Source organism: Crocuta crocuta, unplaced genomic scaffold, assembly GCF_008692635.1.
Source record: "Crocuta crocuta isolate KB4526 unplaced genomic scaffold, BGI_CrCroc_1.0 scaffold84, whole genome shotgun sequence".
Taxonomy (NCBI): Eukaryota; Metazoa; Chordata; class Mammalia; order Carnivora; family Hyaenidae; genus Crocuta; species Crocuta crocuta.
In genome coordinates, this window is record NW_027530213.1 from 942694 (window position 1) to 960135 (window position 17442).

A 17442-nucleotide genomic window follows, 5' to 3' on the forward strand; every position below is an offset into this window, starting at 1 on the left:
AAAATTGCCTCTATGACTCACATCTTAAAAAGTACTAATTTTCATCAGTTAATTCCAATGGTTACCATATTAGGGTGGGGTTATTATTATCTCACTGTCACAGAACTGAAATGGAGAATGTGCTCTCTGTCCAGGGCCATGCAGTTAGCAAGGTAAAGACAGGGTCTGCAACCCACAGGTGTCTGAGCTCAGAGTCCAGGCCCTTCGTGGTGATAGCCTGTGGCCTTCCCTGAGAAGCAGGCTCCGTCTCACCTTAGAGTTCCCCAGCATTGACTTCCAACCTCACTTTGGCATAACAACCACAATCCTTGCATTATTGTTTAGGTGGGAACATCGTTGGGCCCCCAGTTCAAGTGCAGACTCCACAGTTAGTCACTGTTATTCCCTTAGAAAGCCTAGTATTATGCTGAAATAGTGGATGTTCAGCAAATGTTGTGTTGAATTCAATTTTATGGATCATGGCCATGAGTCATCCTATAGAGGTTAAACCGTATAATGAAGTTTTTGGTTCATAAGGTAGGAAAGCATATCCTATGCTCAGGGAGGTTTTCAATATTAGCAGGAGTTAGACACAGTGCCTGTGTTGTTAAATCACTGACATGGAGATCATCCTTCTATAGCTCTGTCTAAAAGACCTAATTGTGGGTCTCTTTTCTGTGACGGCACAGCTAGAAATTTTGGAATAGCCAAAAGTTGGCTAAGAGTGCATGGGCTTCTTCTGTTTATACATGTGCAATGAATTACTTTTTTTAAAAATTTTTAATGGTTTTTATTTATTTCTTTTTTTTTAATGGTTTTTTTTATTTATTTATTTCTAGGAGAGAGAGAGAGACAGCGTGAGCAGGGGAGGGTCAGAGAGAGAGGGAGTCACAGACTGAAACAGGCTCCAGGCTCTGAGCTGGCAGTCAGCACAGAGCCCGCCGCGGGGCTCGAACCCACGAACCGCAAGATCATGACCTAAGCGAAAGTCGGACGCTTAACCGACTAAGCCACCCAGGCGCCCCTGTTTTTATTTATTTCTGAGAGAGAGAGACAGCACGAGCAGAGGAGGGTCAGAGAGAGAAGGAGATATAGAATCTGAAGCAGACACCAGGCTCTGAGCTAGCTGTCAGCACAGAGCCTGACATGGGGCTCGAACCCATGAACCGTGAGATCATGACCTGAGCTGAAGTCAGATGCTTAACCAACTGAGCCACCCAGGCGCCCCAATGAATTACCTATTCATTACCCAATAAGTTATGGTGATCAAGTCAGATTAAGGGAACACTTTTGCAGGTAGATCATTGGCGTGGCAGATGGGGTGACAGCAGAAAGGAGATGAGGTGAAATTGTAGTGAACAGAGACGAAATTGTTCAAAAGAGCCTGGGAACTATAAGGACCCTGTAATGCCAGTCTGGCTAATTGGACGGTGTCCTGATTCTACACCAGTTCTTTCTGTACTTTTCTGGGTATCAACTCTAATATGCTTGCAAAACAAAAATTTTTATATTTGAAAGGCCCAAAAGTAAAATATCTTATGTTTGGAAAACTTTTTAAAAAGTAGCCAACAGTGATAGATATATTATAGCAGCTACAGGCATTTCAGTGAAGTGCAGAGAAAACCACCCAAACTGGTGTGGAAAACAAGCAGTATTAATATGCTGTTCCAGCTAAGATACTTCCCATCCTGGTCGGTCCCTTTAGGATGGTCTTCACTGATCCATTATCTTCTCTTAGAGGTGAAAAATACTGAAATAAAATGAAAGTCAGAGCAAAATGCATTATACATAAGTAAAGAACAAAGACAAGCCTGAAATCAGTCCTGCCACTACTAATTTTTAACGTAATCCAGACTATTTTGACTGCCCCTAAACAGAAAGACTTGATATGGTCTTACAGTACCCATAATTCAAAGGGCTGCTTATTTTGTTTATCTTGCGTCAGGAGAGGCTTCTTTAAATCACTGCTGTGAACATACTATCTATAAAATCAGAACATTCGAGTCTTTTTTTTAAATAATTAAATATTAGGGCTTTTTAAAGCACCATACTTCTTTGATAGAATTAGTTTTTCATTAAAAAGTTAATTGAAATTTTTTAAGTGGAATTCTTTTTATATCCACGAGATACGCTGAATAATTTGATCTGAGCAGCCTGTGAATCCATAGTCATTCTCTACACAGTTTTTCTTGATTGCATTCAAATCATTTCTAGGTCATTAGTCAACTTAATGCAACAGGCATTTCCTCAGGCCATCCAGTTAGTGGTCAGTGAGCCCTGACTTTGCAACACTAGAATCTAGGGTGCCTGGGGCATACGTAAAGGGAGGGACATGGCAAGGCAACTCTCAGAGAACCCAAACTCTGACCAAGGCCACAAGATTGCACCAAGACTGTGCAAGACACAATGCAGAGTGAGATAAAGATAAGGACCATACATGACCCATAAAAAAGGGCAGATGTGGTGCCTGGTTGACTGGATGTGAGAAGACTCACAAGTCTTTGCAAGTCACCCATCAAGCTAAATAGTGTGAGGGATTTGGAAATGAATCCAGCAATTATTGGTTAAACATCCAGTTGAATAGAATTTGTTAAAAAGCATTGAAAGTAATTCCTTGTGACTAATTTTGTCTTATTTATTGGTTAAAAAGTGTCTGAAATATGAGGGAAATTGTTGCACCAAAACCACAAGGCAAAAGTAATTCTGTAGTGAAAGTAAATCCGGTAGACCCTGTTCTCAGGCTTTTTTTTCATGGGTGACACTGAGGCACAGGGAGAAAACCAACCTTGCAGCAACCTCTACATTCTTTGGAGGAGAATACTGTCGAGTCCTTCAGAAATCTATGACACCAGCCACCAGATCTGAAACAATAATAAGAGAGAAAGAACCCATGAATGTGAGCTGCCTGGTTTGAGTATTGCAAGGTTTATATCAAGACCTATATTTTCCACTCTTGGTACAACTTTAGGGAAACAACATGTCTGAGGTTTTATTGAAAAAAACTTTGCCATGAATTTTTTTTTTTAAACAAATACATTAGGTTTTTTAATTTATTTTCCTAGGCATTTTCCAAATACTAATCATGTCCTCCACTACAACTGGAGTCCTTTTGGAAAGGGAATTCAAATTATTTTTACTTCTAGATTTTAGCAGGAACTTACCAGACTCTCACTATGCCTCATCTAATGAATCCTCTGTTTGCCAAGCCAGGATCATTTCTTGTTCTTTTTGGGGCAGGAACTTACCTCACAGTCTGTACACTGGACTTGAACTCAGTAAATGCCTGTGAATTAAAGCACAGTGACTCTGTATGAGGTTTCCCCATTAGAGGCATGATGATAAGAGCTCTTGCATACCTTTTCTTTGCAAGAACCAAAGGAGAGATTTGTAGTTCAGTGAGTTTACTTGACTGTCCCCAACTTTCCTATTCCTCTGGCGATCCCTTATCAACCCAGTTATAGTGATCCACTCAAGATTAATTCATATCGTAGGCATAATCAAATCTTCTAGAGTGGCTAATATCTCTGTCTTAACTTTGAAGATGAGACGACAGAGTTATAGATCTGCCAGCAGAAAATTAAATATTTAGAGGCTTAAATATTTAAATATTGAGAAAAGTGTCTCTCTTTCCTCCCCACCAATTTCTCCTTCTGCCATTTCTGATTCATTAATCCTGGGAACCCTCATTTGGAAGGTGCTTTTCTTTGACTACAATTTTTCTGTCTTCAGAGAGAAGCTCCCTGGCCCCATTCTATTCCCTCCACTCTCCCAGTGCTTCAAATCTCTGATGCATCATTGCAGCTGAAGTATTAGGAGAAATCTGGAAATAAAATGGATCCCTTCTCACTGATCATCCCCAGAGTTTGGGAGGCAGTAACCCAGGATGGAATATACATGGAAATTAGCAAGTCATCTCAAATGTGGTTAAATCATTGCACTGAGAAATCTAGTGTCCAAAATAGGGCAGCTGATAGGAGGTAAATATAATCAGTTATTATATCTCATACAAAATATTGAGGAAAATGTCTCATAAGGAAGCAATATTCATCCCCCCTCTTTCTCAGAACCTGCATTTTTGACTGAACATTAAAGGGAAGGCTTTGAACAAATAGATTTGCTTTACTACCCTGGATGAATTGTTTTTTTTCCCATTTAGCTCTTTTTTTTTTTTAATGTTTATTTATTTCTAGGAGACAGAGAGAGAGACAGCATGAGCAGGGGAGGGCCAGAGAGAGAGGGAGTCACAGACTGAAACAGGCTCCAGGCTCTGAGCTGGCAGTCAGCACAGAGCCCGACGCGGGTCTCAAACCCACGAACTGTGAGATCATGACCTAAGCGAAAGTCGGACGCTTAACAAACTAAGCCACCCAGGCACCCCATCCCATTTAGCTCTTATTCTCTTACCTGTTGTCACCTCTTGGACTTGTTAACAATGGTTGAATTACGCACCATCTATGGGTAAATGATTATGAAATTCACAGTACACCCCTCTGGAGGAGGCACCTTACACTGCTGGAGACCTCCAGTCTTGCTCTCTCCTCAGGGCCCATATGGAAGCATCCTTAACCCACCATGCTGGAAGTGACAGCCAGCCCCAGCAGCCTGCTCTCCTGCTGGGAGCAAGACTGGCCTTTGCCACTCTGCGTAGCCTTTGGCCTCTTCAAGGTGTGATTCACCAGTCTCTATGTTCTTCCAGACTCCAAGGTCTCTGAGTGGTTTGGTTCAAGCTTCAAACCCCCAGCACTCCTAGGTGGGAATGCACAAAATTCTCTTAACGAGAACATCCTATTCTTGACTTAGCCTTTGAGGGGGCCCAGAGATAGATGATGGACAAGATATCAGAATTAGAAAGCCATGCTGATTGGTCTCATGTTTGTAGTTAGGAAAGAAGGTTATCAGCATCTTTAGGATGATTCTCACTTGTTACGCTCATTGTTAAAACGTTAAGACAACAGGAAATGTCACATTTAATACCCAGTTACATATATTATGAAGAAAACAAATCAACTCTTCTATTGTTTAAATTGTTCAGTTGGCAACCTTCGGTTTACACTTATGAGATACAAAAAATTGTGCCTAATTATGGCAGCGATAGGGGAATAGACTGGTATCAGAGGAAGATAACACCAATGCATCTCAATTTCCCAAAAAAAATAGGAACTTCTGAACAGCCAGACTATTATTTCTCACCCTAATCTATAGAGACATTTCATTCCAACAGGAAGAATTTTCTATAAATCTGTTTACTTTAGCTTTGGATGATCTTCTATATAAATAGTGAAACAAATATTATTGCATGAGAAATTGTATTTTTATCATTGATTTCATCCATGCCTTGTGTTGCAGGTAAAAATTAAATAAAATGCTTAGTTTGGACGTAGTCAAGAACAAATTGTACCTTTCAGACAGGATGCTTATTGAGTTTTAACTAAAAGCTATGTGCTCTTCACAGAAAATCCTTATTTTGTAAATATATTTTCATGCTCTGTTGATGCTTAATGTTCAGTAGGAGCAATTGTTTTAATTTGCACATCATTAAGCTTTGTAAAATTAATTTGGCAACAACATAGCCTTGGAACATTACAGAATACAAATGCACACAGTCTTGGGATTGTCTCATCAGATTGTTAAGAAACAAGCCAAATTCCCCCCTGAAATTCTAGAAGGATCTGATTTTCCCATGATTTTCTGAACACAAGACAAGCCAGGCATGTGTGAGGGGTGGGGTGATGATGGGTCCAGGTAGGGTAACAATAGTGCATGCACATTAAAGCGTGTGCACACACCTGAGGAACTTGCGCAAGAGCCCTATTCTCTCCATTTAATCATATGACACTGTGTATACAGAAGTCAAATAATGGACAATGGGAAATTCTCTGACTTTATTTTTTATTGAGTGAGCATGACATCTATGACAATGAACAGGTAGAGTTAACACTTGCACCCCTTGATTAATTATAGAGCTGGTATTGCAATTCATGCAGCCTAATGACCTACAACTTACAAGGGTAAAAGTAAGCCCTTCATGTGTCTGGTTGCTTGTAAATGGCAATACTGGACTTGGGCCAGCGGCACTGAGCTTGAACCTCTGTCCACCCTTTCTGCCACTCTGACCTTAGTGAGACTCTTACTCTGTCTACACCTTTGTTTCTTCGCCCAGGTCCCACTTTTATATCAAAATACCACACTGGGTGGCTTAAATAAGCAGGTCTTTATTTCTCATAGTTCAGGAGGCTGGGAAGTCCAAGATCAAGGCACCCTCAGATTCAGTGTCTGGTGTGGGCCTTTTTCCTGAGTTTTCATTGTATAGCAAACAGAGAGGGAGCTGAGGAAAGAGACCTGTTGTCTCTTCATCCTCTTATAAGGCCATAAATCTTGTTCATGAGGGTTCTACCCTCATGACCTAATTACCTACCAACGGCCCCACCTCATAATATCATCACATTGGGGAATTAGGATTTCAACATATGCATTTGGGGGACACAAACATTCAGTCCATTCTGCCTCTGACCTCACAAAGTCCATGTCCATGTCAAGTGCAAAGTACACTCATTCTATCCCAGTAGATCCCAAAGTCTTAACTCATTCCAACATCTACTTTAAAGTCCAAAGTCTCATGTACATACTGGCTGAATTAGATATGAGTAAGACTCCAGGTACATTCATCTGGAGGCAAAATCCACTCCAGCCATGAACATATGAGACCAGGCAAATTACGTGCTTCCAAAATACAATCAGGACATGCATAGGGTAGACATTCCCATTCCAAAAGGAAGAAATAGGAAAGAAGGAAGGAGTGATGGTTCCCAAGGAAGCCCAAAACTTGGCAAGGCAGATCCCACTGGATCTTAAAAAATAAGAATATTCCTCTTTGGTTCAATGCTCTGCCCTTGAGGCCTCTGGGATTGCAATGTCTCCCTGATTACATAGGAGGGCTCTGCCCATGCTGTGGCTCTATACAGAGGCTCTATCCATTTTGCAGTTATGCAAGGCTTTGCTGGACAAGGCTCTCCTTGACTCAGCTCTGGGAGGTTCAGTCCCCAAGGCTTTAGGTGGAGGCTGTCTGGCCTGTTGAAACCAAGGCAGTGACCCTGATGATCTCTGAATATCCTTCAGAGCCATTCTTCCCCTTTCTTGAAGAACAGCACAAGTTCAGGGCCAAGTAGCTCTACCATCCTGTTCTGTAGAATCTAAGAACTCCGCTCTCTTTACTTCTATCCCATCTCCGTCTCCTTAGGTTCAAACTGGAAATTTTCCTGCTGGTGTGACTGCTTTCAGTCCATAGCTCACACCCACACCATCTCCTCACCACAGGGCTGCTGGGCCACATCCTTAATGTTCTCATCCAAACACACTTTCTTCTGTTTTTGCAACACTGTTAGGCTGAGAATTTCCCAAATCTTTCAGTTGTGGTTCCTCTCGGCTTAACAATTCCTTCTTCAATTCATTTCTCTTTTTTGCATTTTACCATAAGCAGTCAGGAGGAGCCACACTTAGAAATCTGAGCTAAGTGTCCAATGTTATCACTTACACATTAGACCTTCCACAAAACACTAGAACATGAACATAATCCAGGCAAACTTTTTGCACCTTATAGCAGAGATCACCTTTTCCCATTATCCAGTAACACGTTCCCAATTTCCATCTGAGGCTTCACTAAAATGGCTTTTACCACCCACATTTATACCCACATCCTGTGCGTAATCATTTCTGTGTTCTCTAAGAAGAGGCAGACTCTCTCCAGTTCTCTCCTTCTTTGTGATCCTTCACCAGAATCATCATTAACAGGCCCTTCACAGGATCGTAGCTTTTTCTAGCATCAACGTCAAAACTCTTTCCACCTCTACCCAGTCCGAAGCCACTTCCACATGTTTAGGTGCTTGTTACAGCAACACCCTGCTATCAGTACTAATTTTTGTATTTGTCTGATTGGGCTGCTATAACAAAATACCACCCTGAGTGGTTTGCACAATAGACACTTACTTCTCAGGGTTCTGGAGGTTGGAGGTCCAAGATCCAGGTCCAGTAGATGCAGTGCCCATTGTCTTCCTGGTTTAGAGAGGGCCACTTTCTTGCTGTGTCCTCAGATGGTAAAGAGTGAAAGCTCTTGTGTCTCTTCCTTTTTTTATATAAGGAAGGGCATTAATTCTATAATGAGAGCCCCACCCTCATGACCCAATCTGATCCTGATTGCCTCCCAAAGGCCTCACTTCCAAATCCCATTACTTTAGGGATTAGGACGTCAACATATGAATTCTGGGAGAACACATGCATTCAATCCACAGCATCCCTCATCTGTAAAATGGATCTGAGATCAGCCTGCCTGTCTTATATGGCTTCTTCTAAGAAGAGGTGTACCTGTCTGAGTCTATGCCTCCTTGACATTCCATGGTTCTTGCTCCATGTAATTTGAAGCTTTGTCGTTAAGCTCATAATTGTTTAGGATTGTTATGTCCTCTTGAGTAATGGATCCCTTTATTATTATGAAATTACCATCTTTAGCACTGGTAAGATTCTTTACTCATAAATCTATTTTGCCTGATATGAACATAGCCACTCCAGCTTCTTTTTGATTAGTATTAGTATGGTATAGTTTTTCTGTCCTTTTATTTCTAACATACTTGTGTTTTTATTTTTTTATTTAAAATTTTTTTTAATTTTTAATGTTTTATTTATTTCGGAGAGAGAGAGAGAGAGACAGTGTGAGCAGGAGAGGGTCACAGAGGGAGACACAGAATTGGAAGCAGACTCCGGGCTGTGAGCTGTCAGCACAGAGCCCGACGCGGGGCTCGAACCCACAAACTGTGAGATCATGACATGAGCCGAAGTCAGACACATAACCGACTGAGCCACCCAGGCACCCCCCCACAAAAAATGTCTTAATGTTTATTTTTGAGAAGCATTGAGAGACAGAGCACAAGGAAGGGAGAGGAGGAGAGAGAGGGAGACACAGAATCCGAAGCAGACTCCAGGCTCTGAGCTGTCAGCACAGAGCCCGACGCGGGGCTCCAACCCACAGTTCATGGGATCATGAGCTGTGCCGAAGTCGGATGTTCAACCGACTGAGCCACCCAGGCGCCCCATACTTGTGTTTTTATATTTGAAAAAGAGTTATTGTAGGCAGCATATAGTTGTATATTGCTTTTATATTCATTCTTACAACCTCTGCTATTAATTAGGATTTTAGATCATTTACACTTAATATAACTATTGATCTATTGATATTGATTTAAATCTATAATCTTGCTACTTGATTTTTTATTGTCATATTTGTTTCTTTTCTTTTTTTACTTTTTTGGATTAATTGAATATTTTTTATAATTTCATTTTATTTTTTTGGCTGGCTCATTAGCTTTATTTTACTCTTTATTTTGTAATTTCAGTGATTTCTTTAGGAAATCACATAGATATTTAACTTATCATTTTATACTTTCAGTTGATGTTGCACATTGCACATACAGTACAAGGATCATATCATAGTATGCCTCCACTTTTTCCCTTCTTAATATCTGTGTAACTGTTGTCATACATTTTACTTTTATCGGTGTTGTAAACCCCACACTGTGTCATTATGTGTCACTGTGTCTTTTGATTATCAATTATATTTAATGAGATTTAAATAATAAGATAAAATCATATATTTACTTACGCAATTGCCATTTCCGGTACTTTACACTCCTTTGTTTACATTTTTATTTCTATCTGGTAACACTTTCCTTCCCACCAAAAGACTTCCTTTAACATTTCTTGTAGTGTGGATCTGGTGATAATTAATTCTTTCAGATTTTTATATTTTGAAAAAGTTTTTATTTCTTTTTAGTTTTAAAATATATGTTTTTTGAGTATAGAATTCTAGGTTGACTTTTTTTTTTCTTTTAGTACTTTAAAAATGTTGTTCTATTGTCTTCTTACTTGATGTCTTAGTCAGCTCAGGCTGCCATAACAAAAATACCATAGATTGGGTGGCTCATAAATAACAGAAATTTATTTCTCATGGTTCTGGAGGCTGAATATCTAAGATCATGGAGCCATCATGGTGGGGTTATGATGAGGGTCCTCTACTGAATTGCAGATTTGTCATTGTGTCCTCAATGGTGGAAGGGGGCACGGGAGCTTTCTTGGGTCACTTTTATAGGGGCACTAATACCCTGACTTAATCAGCTCTCAAAGGCCCCACCTCCTACTACCATCACCTTGGGGGATTAGGTTTCAATGTACAAATTTGGGGAAGACGTTCATAGTAGCATTTGGATTGTTTTTGACAAGAAGTCTTCTGACATCATTGTTTTTGTTCCTCCACATATAACATATCCCGCCTCTGACTACTTTTAAGATTTCCTATCAGTGGTTTGAGCAATTTGGCTATGATATGATATGCCTTGATGTAGTTTTCTTCATATTTCTGTGGCTGAGCTTCATTGAGACTCTTGCTATCTGTGTTCATGGTTTTCATGAAATGTGGGAAAATTTCAGTCACTATTTTATCAAACATTTTTCTGTCATGCCTCCCTTCTCTCCTTCAGGGATTACATGTATGTTAGGCTGCTTGATGTTGTTCCATAGCTCGCTAAAGCTCTGCTAAGTTTAGCACTGTCTTTTCTCTGTGTTTCATATATTAATATATCTTCATGTTCACTGACCTTTTTTTTTCCCTGCAAGTCTAAACTGCTGTTAATCTAATCCAGTGTATTTTTCATTTCACATATTGTAATTGCATCTCAAATTTTGACTTGGGTGTTTTTATTTCATTCATGGATCTATTTAAATTCTTGGATATCTATGGTTACAATACAGCCATAATACAATTGCAATAACTGTTACAATGCCCATTTCTGCTAAATTTAACATTGGTGTCAATTATAGGTCAATTAGGTTTGATTGAATTATATCTTCTTTATGAAAGAAATGTTTCTCTGGTTTTCTGCATTCCTGAAATCTTTTTCTAATAGCTTTTTAAAGATATAACTCACTTACAATAAAATTCATGCTTCTAAAGTATGCAATTCAGTGGCTTTTAGTATATTCACAGAATTACACAGCCCCCATTATTATCTAATTTTAGAACATTCATCCTCATCCCCAAAAGAAATCTTATACCTTATAGCAATCATTCCCCATTCTGTCCCAACTCTACCCTGCCCCTAACAACCACTAGTGTACTTTCTGTCTCTATGGATTTGACTATTCTGGAAATTTTGTAAAAAGGGAATCATAAATATGTGATCTTTTGTAATTGGCTTTTCTCACTTAGTATAATATTCTCAAGATTTATCCAAGCTAAACATGTATTAGTACTTCATTTCTTTCTACTGTTGGATAATACTCCCTTGTATAAATACAATACATTTTGTTTACCCATTCGCTAGTTGATATTTGGGCTGTTCATATGTGGAAAAATTTTATTGGATGTCAAACATTACCAATTTTACCTTTTCGGGTACTGAATATTTTTACTGCTATAAATATTCTGACTTTTGTTCTGGGAGGCAGTTAAGTTACTTAGTAATAATATCATCTATATGAATTTTGCTTTTAGTATTTGTTAGGCAATACCAGTGCGGTGTTCAGTCTAGACCTAATTATTCCCCACCACCAAGGTAAGACCCGTATGGACTGTATCCAATGCCCTGTGAATTTTGAGGGCTTCTAATTTGGCTGATGGAACAGGCATTATTCCCAGCCCTGTGTAATTTCTGGGCACCTTGACCTCCAATCCATTATGGTAGTTGTTTCCCTAGTTTCTGGTAGTTTCCTTAAATACCTGCACAAATCTGCTTGGCAGAATTCCCAGGTGGGACCCTCTTCAGAACCCTCGAGCGCTCTCTCATGTAGCTGTATCCTGTGAGCTCCAGCTTCCTCTCAGTCTCTCAGGTGTGAACCCTTACCTCAGGGAAGTGGCCGGGCTCCTTCTGGGCTCCTTCTCTGTGCCACACCCTGGAGACTTTCACAAAAATGTAAAAACCCTGCAATCATAAGCTTACTTCATTTGTTTTCCATATTTCAGAGATCTCTGTCCTTCATTGCCTTAGCCAATACCCTTGAGACTGTGGTTTCATATAATCTGTGTGTTCTTGGGTTGTTTTGGGTAAGAGGGTAAATCTGTTTTTGTTACTTTATCTCAGCCAAAATCATATGTGCCACGACCTGTAATGTAAATGGCTAAACTACACATTGGTAGCTGCCAAAGCTGCTGCATAGAAAACTGTAAACTCTCCATGTGTGTATATGAGACATCAGTATCCATATCAATATATTCCAGCCTTTAAAAAAAAAAAAAAGGATTAGTGGTGATTTTTGTTTGTTAGGATAGATGATATGTTGATAACCACATCTTTAGTAAATCCATTTGTCCCATTTGCCTCCTTGAATGTGGAAACATTTATGTCTCCTCTCACAGGTGATCAGCGAGTTTGAAGCCTCTCCTGACTCATTTTCCTACAGAATTCCCAACCTGAGTCGGAACCGTCAGTACAGTGTCTGGGTGGTAGCAGTGACTTCAGCCGGGAGAGGAAACAGCAGTGAAATCATCACGGTAGAGCCATTAGCGAAAGGTGTGCCAATGTAGTAAAGACCTCATTTCCCATCGTAATTGGACTGTGTTTAAATCCCTGTTCTCTCAGAAATAAAGCTTATAATGCCCTAAAAATCTCCAGAAAATCAGAACATCACATAACATTTCTGCCTAAGAAATAAGTTTGCTGCTAGCTGGCACTGGGCGTTTGTGCAAATCAGAAAAGAATCCTCCTAGAAGTGAACACAGCACTAAGGGTGAGTGGCTCCACAATTCAAAGTGCCTTAAGGAAAACAAAGAAAAAGAGTTCCCCCGCCCCATTCATCCCTTTGGGTACGTGAAAATCACTCCATAGTAATTCCCTAAGGAAGTTCTGCTTTCATCAAAATCAAGGATCATACTCCTTAAAGAGAATGTTTATTTTGGAGACTTATGAATATAAGAAAATCTTCAGTCCTTCTTCCAGTGATAAAACACTATAAGCAAGATAATTAATAGTGGGAAGTCCGAGTCACCAAAGAACAAAAAGTTCCTAAAAATGAATATAGTACCTTCACACTAAGTTGTTATACTGGTCCTTTGAAAGCACATATAGTCACAGGATATTCTTATTCTACTTCTGGTAATTGCTACCACCCAGTGTTTAGGGAACCACTAAATTAGCACTTCTCACAAGTAAGTGTACTAATATCACAATTCCAGGCTAGCAGGAGATGTCCCCTGATTTTGGAATATACCACATTGGCAATTTATTACTAACAAGGCTGCTAGGTGCCCCAAAGAGAACATAAGAGAACATTCCAAGATTCCAATTTTACCTCTAAGAGCTCATGCTAACTTGCTTATAAATGTGACACTAAGAAGGAGGCAGAATAGCGTAGTAAGGGAAAAAGAGAATGCTGTCACATTTTGAACACAATTACAGATAGAAAGTAAATATATTGTTGGTAAGATAAATAAATTGGTGGATTTTTTTTTTACTATTAGAATCTGTGATTATGATATCCAGCCACCCCTCACACACACTCTCACATTTAGAAAACAGTGACTATCAATGGACCTAAGGCTGGCACAGTGGGATAAAAGCAAACCAGCAATATGAAATGTCAACTTAGCAGTAGCTTTACCTCTCCTCTGCCTCTGTGTGTTCAGTGTCTGGCAGGTGGTGGGAAAAGTCCTTTTTCTCAAGAGGAGAGATGGAGAGGGGTCAGCACTCAGACATCCCCATACCTGGGATGTGAAGAGCCTACCCAGGAGACAGAGTCGGGTCCAGGAGTACCTCCAGGTCCAGGAGTAGCTCTGCAGAACATCAGCTTTCTCTGGGGAGGTTGAGGCACATGGGCTACAAGAGAGGAAGCGGTGAGGCCAGACAAGCAAGAGAATAGCCAGGAGGGCCAGGCCTGGAACTCAACAGAGATGTGTTTTGTTTTTTTTTTATTCTTGAGACTTTTTTTTTTTTACAAATAGTTTATTGTCAAATAACTAGTTTCCACATAACACTCAGTGCTCATCCCCACAAGTGTCCTCCTCCATGCCCATCCCCACCCCCCCACATCCATCAGTCCTCAGTTTTTGTCAGCATTCAAGAGTCTCTCATGGTTTGCCTCTCTCCCTTTCCCCCACCATTTCCGCCCTTCTTCTCCCCCTTGTTCCTCCGTCAAGTTCCTCCTAATCCTCCTATATGTGCAAACATATGATATTTGTCCTTCTCTGCCTGACTTATTTCGCTCAGCATAACACCCTCAAGGTCCATCCACGTTGCTACACATGGCCAGATTTCATTGTTTCTCATTGCCATGTAGTATTCCATGGTATAGATAAACCACATCTTCTTGATCCATTCGTCCGTTGATGGACACTTAGGCTCTTTCCATGTTTTAGCTATTGTGGAGAGTGCTGCTATGAACATTGGGGTACATGTGCTCCTATGCATCAGCATTTCTGTATCCCTTGGGTAAATTCCTAGCAGTGCTATTGCTGGGTCCTAGGGGAGTTCTATTGTTAGTTTCCTGAGGAACCTCCACACTGTTTTCCAGAGGGGCTGCACCAGTTTCCATTCCCACCAACAGTGTAGGAGGGTGCCCGTTTCTCCACATCCTCGCCAGCATCTAGAGTTCTCTGATTTGCTCATTTTAGCCACTCTGACTGGCGTGAGGTGGTATCAACAGAGATGTTTTGGAAAAGAGGGAGTGGTCCACCATGGCAACAGCTGCTAGAAGGTCAAGGGAAACAAGACTAGAAGTGCCCTTGGGTTGGCCACACAAAGGACCTTGCTGACCTTGAGAGCCATTTCATGGGGATGGGAGCTGGTTGAGGGGACAGAATAGATGGGAGTTGAGGAAGCAGACCTAGTTGGTAGAAAGTTCTCCAAACACACATCACCTGGAAGAAGCCACAAGCTGGAGTGAGGATGGGCCTCACCTAAGGAAAGGCTCTGGGCTAATATGTCAGCCAGCAGAACATGTCTGCATGGCAATGGGAAGACTCAAGTCCNGAGGGTGGGGCCACAGGACTGAGGTTTGGAGGAAGACAGGAAAGGCAGAGTTCCCAACCTGAGTTTTCTGTTTCCTCTGCCAACCATTAGGCGATTTGGGGTGTGGTGGAGAAAGGAGTTTGAGAAAAGGAAGGACAGTAGGAAATTATCACTGCAGAAAAATAGGAAGGAACTTACTAACAAAACAGTAAGATTGGAGGGCAGAGCAGTCAGGTCAGTTGAGGTCGGTGATTGTAAATGTATGGTGGGCCCTAAATTCTCTGTTGTATGGATTTCTCCAGAAATGTTCGGTTTCCTATGTTCAAGTGGAATTCACTCAGAGTTAGGCTTGATCCAGATGGGTTTTCCAGAAAACGGCTGAGCTAAGGAACAGCTTAGGCATGGAGCAGATGTTCTGGCTAAAAACCTCCACCCAGAAGCCCCAGGCACCGGCAAACCACAAAGGCTGACAGGATCAAGCTGGAGAGAAGCTGCCAGCAGCCCAAGGAGACTGGTCCAGATTATCCTGTAGTTTCTGGGAGATGGATGCAGGCAGCAGCAGTGGCAAATCTATCAGCAGGTGGCAAAGTCCAAACTCTAGAGTTAAGGTCACAAAAAGGACTGCTGTTACATGTACGAAGTGGCAGAATGGAAACATGGACCCAGTCCTGGAGGAAAACCATCCCGAAGGAGCCCAGGACCAGGGTCGAGCAGTACAGAGCCCAGAAAGGATGTCCAGTTGCAGGTGGAATTGAATCTCAGAATCACCTGAGGTGCACGTTAAGACTCCTTAAACTCATCCAGGATCCATGAATCACAGGTCAGCATAGGAATATGTGTTTCTAACAGAGACTCTAGACGATTCCCTTGACTGCTCCCTTTTGAAAACCATATCTGGTGAGTTCTGTAGCTTAGTCTTGGAATTTCAGATGAGGACCCTTTACATTCCAGCTGCCACAAATGGGCCTTAATTCTACAAACTGGGAGTGCTGGGCTTCAAGATGAAGTGATTCTGGCCTATATTGCTCAAAGTGCTGATGAGCAATTGTTCATAAGGCCTGGAACTGATTTTAAGGCCAGTATATTAAAGCATTAAAATGGAATAGAGTCAAATAGTCTAGACTGACTTGAAAGAAAAAATGTACCAAAGATCAGAATGCATGAAACATGGTAAGTGTTAATTTAAGGCACTTTGTTTTCATTCACATCCCAATATGTGTGTAACTTCTGGATTCAACATGCAATATGTTCCTTACAGTAGGAAGGGGTACGTTAAAATGCTTGAAAGTCCCTAACTCTAGCCAGATTTCCTAATCATCCCAGTTTTGCTGCAAAAATATTCCTCATCATATAAAAGAATGGTCTGAAAGATTTGAAATGGAAGATGACAAACCACCAATGCCAGAAATCCAATGCCACCTGACCAAGGTATTTTAGTTTCAATAAAAAATAATGTCACTGACTGAAAAAGTGGTCTCCACCTTAGAATACCATGGTGAAAGTGTGCCGTCCATGAGCCATCCTGAAGGCTCTGCTCTAAAAAGGAAGAGCTTCCTGTAATATTTGCTGCACAAAACAGGCTCAGCTTCTGAACCCACCTGCATGTCCTCTTTGTCTCAGTTCTGGCCCACAGCGCTCTGAACAATGAAAATAAGAGTTGTTTGGTAGACCTTATGACCAAGGCTTGTGTTCTAGACCAAGATGCCTCTGTAATGACTTGGTCCATCTTTCCTGGAATTCTAGGGCTTTCCTGGGGAGTCTGCTCCCCATGCCCATTGGCCAGCCCAAACCATCAAGTTCTAAATGATTCAGGATCCCAACACTGGTCCCATCTTTATGGGTCCATAACCAGATTGGGGCTACCTTCCATATGTGGTTTCTGTGTCTGTGTGTCTGGCCTGGCTGAGCTTCTAGAGGGAGCATCCCAGAAAGCAGTATCAAAATGTATAGCAAAGGTGGGGCACATTGTTTTGCTTCTAGAAGACTTATGTCTTGGTGTCAGCTTCTGTGTCTTGCTCAAGAAGGTAGTACTAGGAACCTGTCAGTGCTGGTTCCTCGGTCTTCAAGGAGACCTCCGATGACACAGGTGCACTGGGCTTTTTCCTCTCTTCTCTTGCTGCTTTGGGACAGTTCCGATACCAGATGCCTCTGACAGATGCTCCCGTTGGAGCATCTGAATCACTGTCCCAAGCAAACAGTTGTTCTTCAAGAGAAGCCACTCTGAAAACACACATTGTCCTTAACGTTTGTGCTGAAGATCAAATTGATACAATAAAGTTGGGAAAGTACCATAAAATTGATAAATAGAAGTGGTTCCAGTTTTACTTCTCCATCTTTTGGGGCTTTATGCTCTGTATTGCCTATTCTCTCCAATATTAAAAGTATATTTTAATGTGTGTTTTTTTGGTGTTGAGATAAATTGCTTAATAAAGTGCTTCTACAAATAATTGGTCTCATAGAAAACACAGCTTGGGGCTAC

General features: G+C 41.0%; 1 protein-coding gene across 1 annotated transcript in view; it reads left to right on the top strand.

Moving 5' to 3' along the window:
* The window catches only part of DSCAM (DS cell adhesion molecule), a 643763-nt gene that overhangs the window by 567490 nt on the left and 58831 nt on the right, over positions 1-17442 (top strand). The window contains exon 21 of the mRNA XM_077765486.1: positions 12377-12530. Within this exon, the coding sequence (XP_077621612.1) occupies positions 12377-12530 (154 nt within the window). The remainder of the gene's footprint in view (positions 1-12376; positions 12531-17442) is intronic.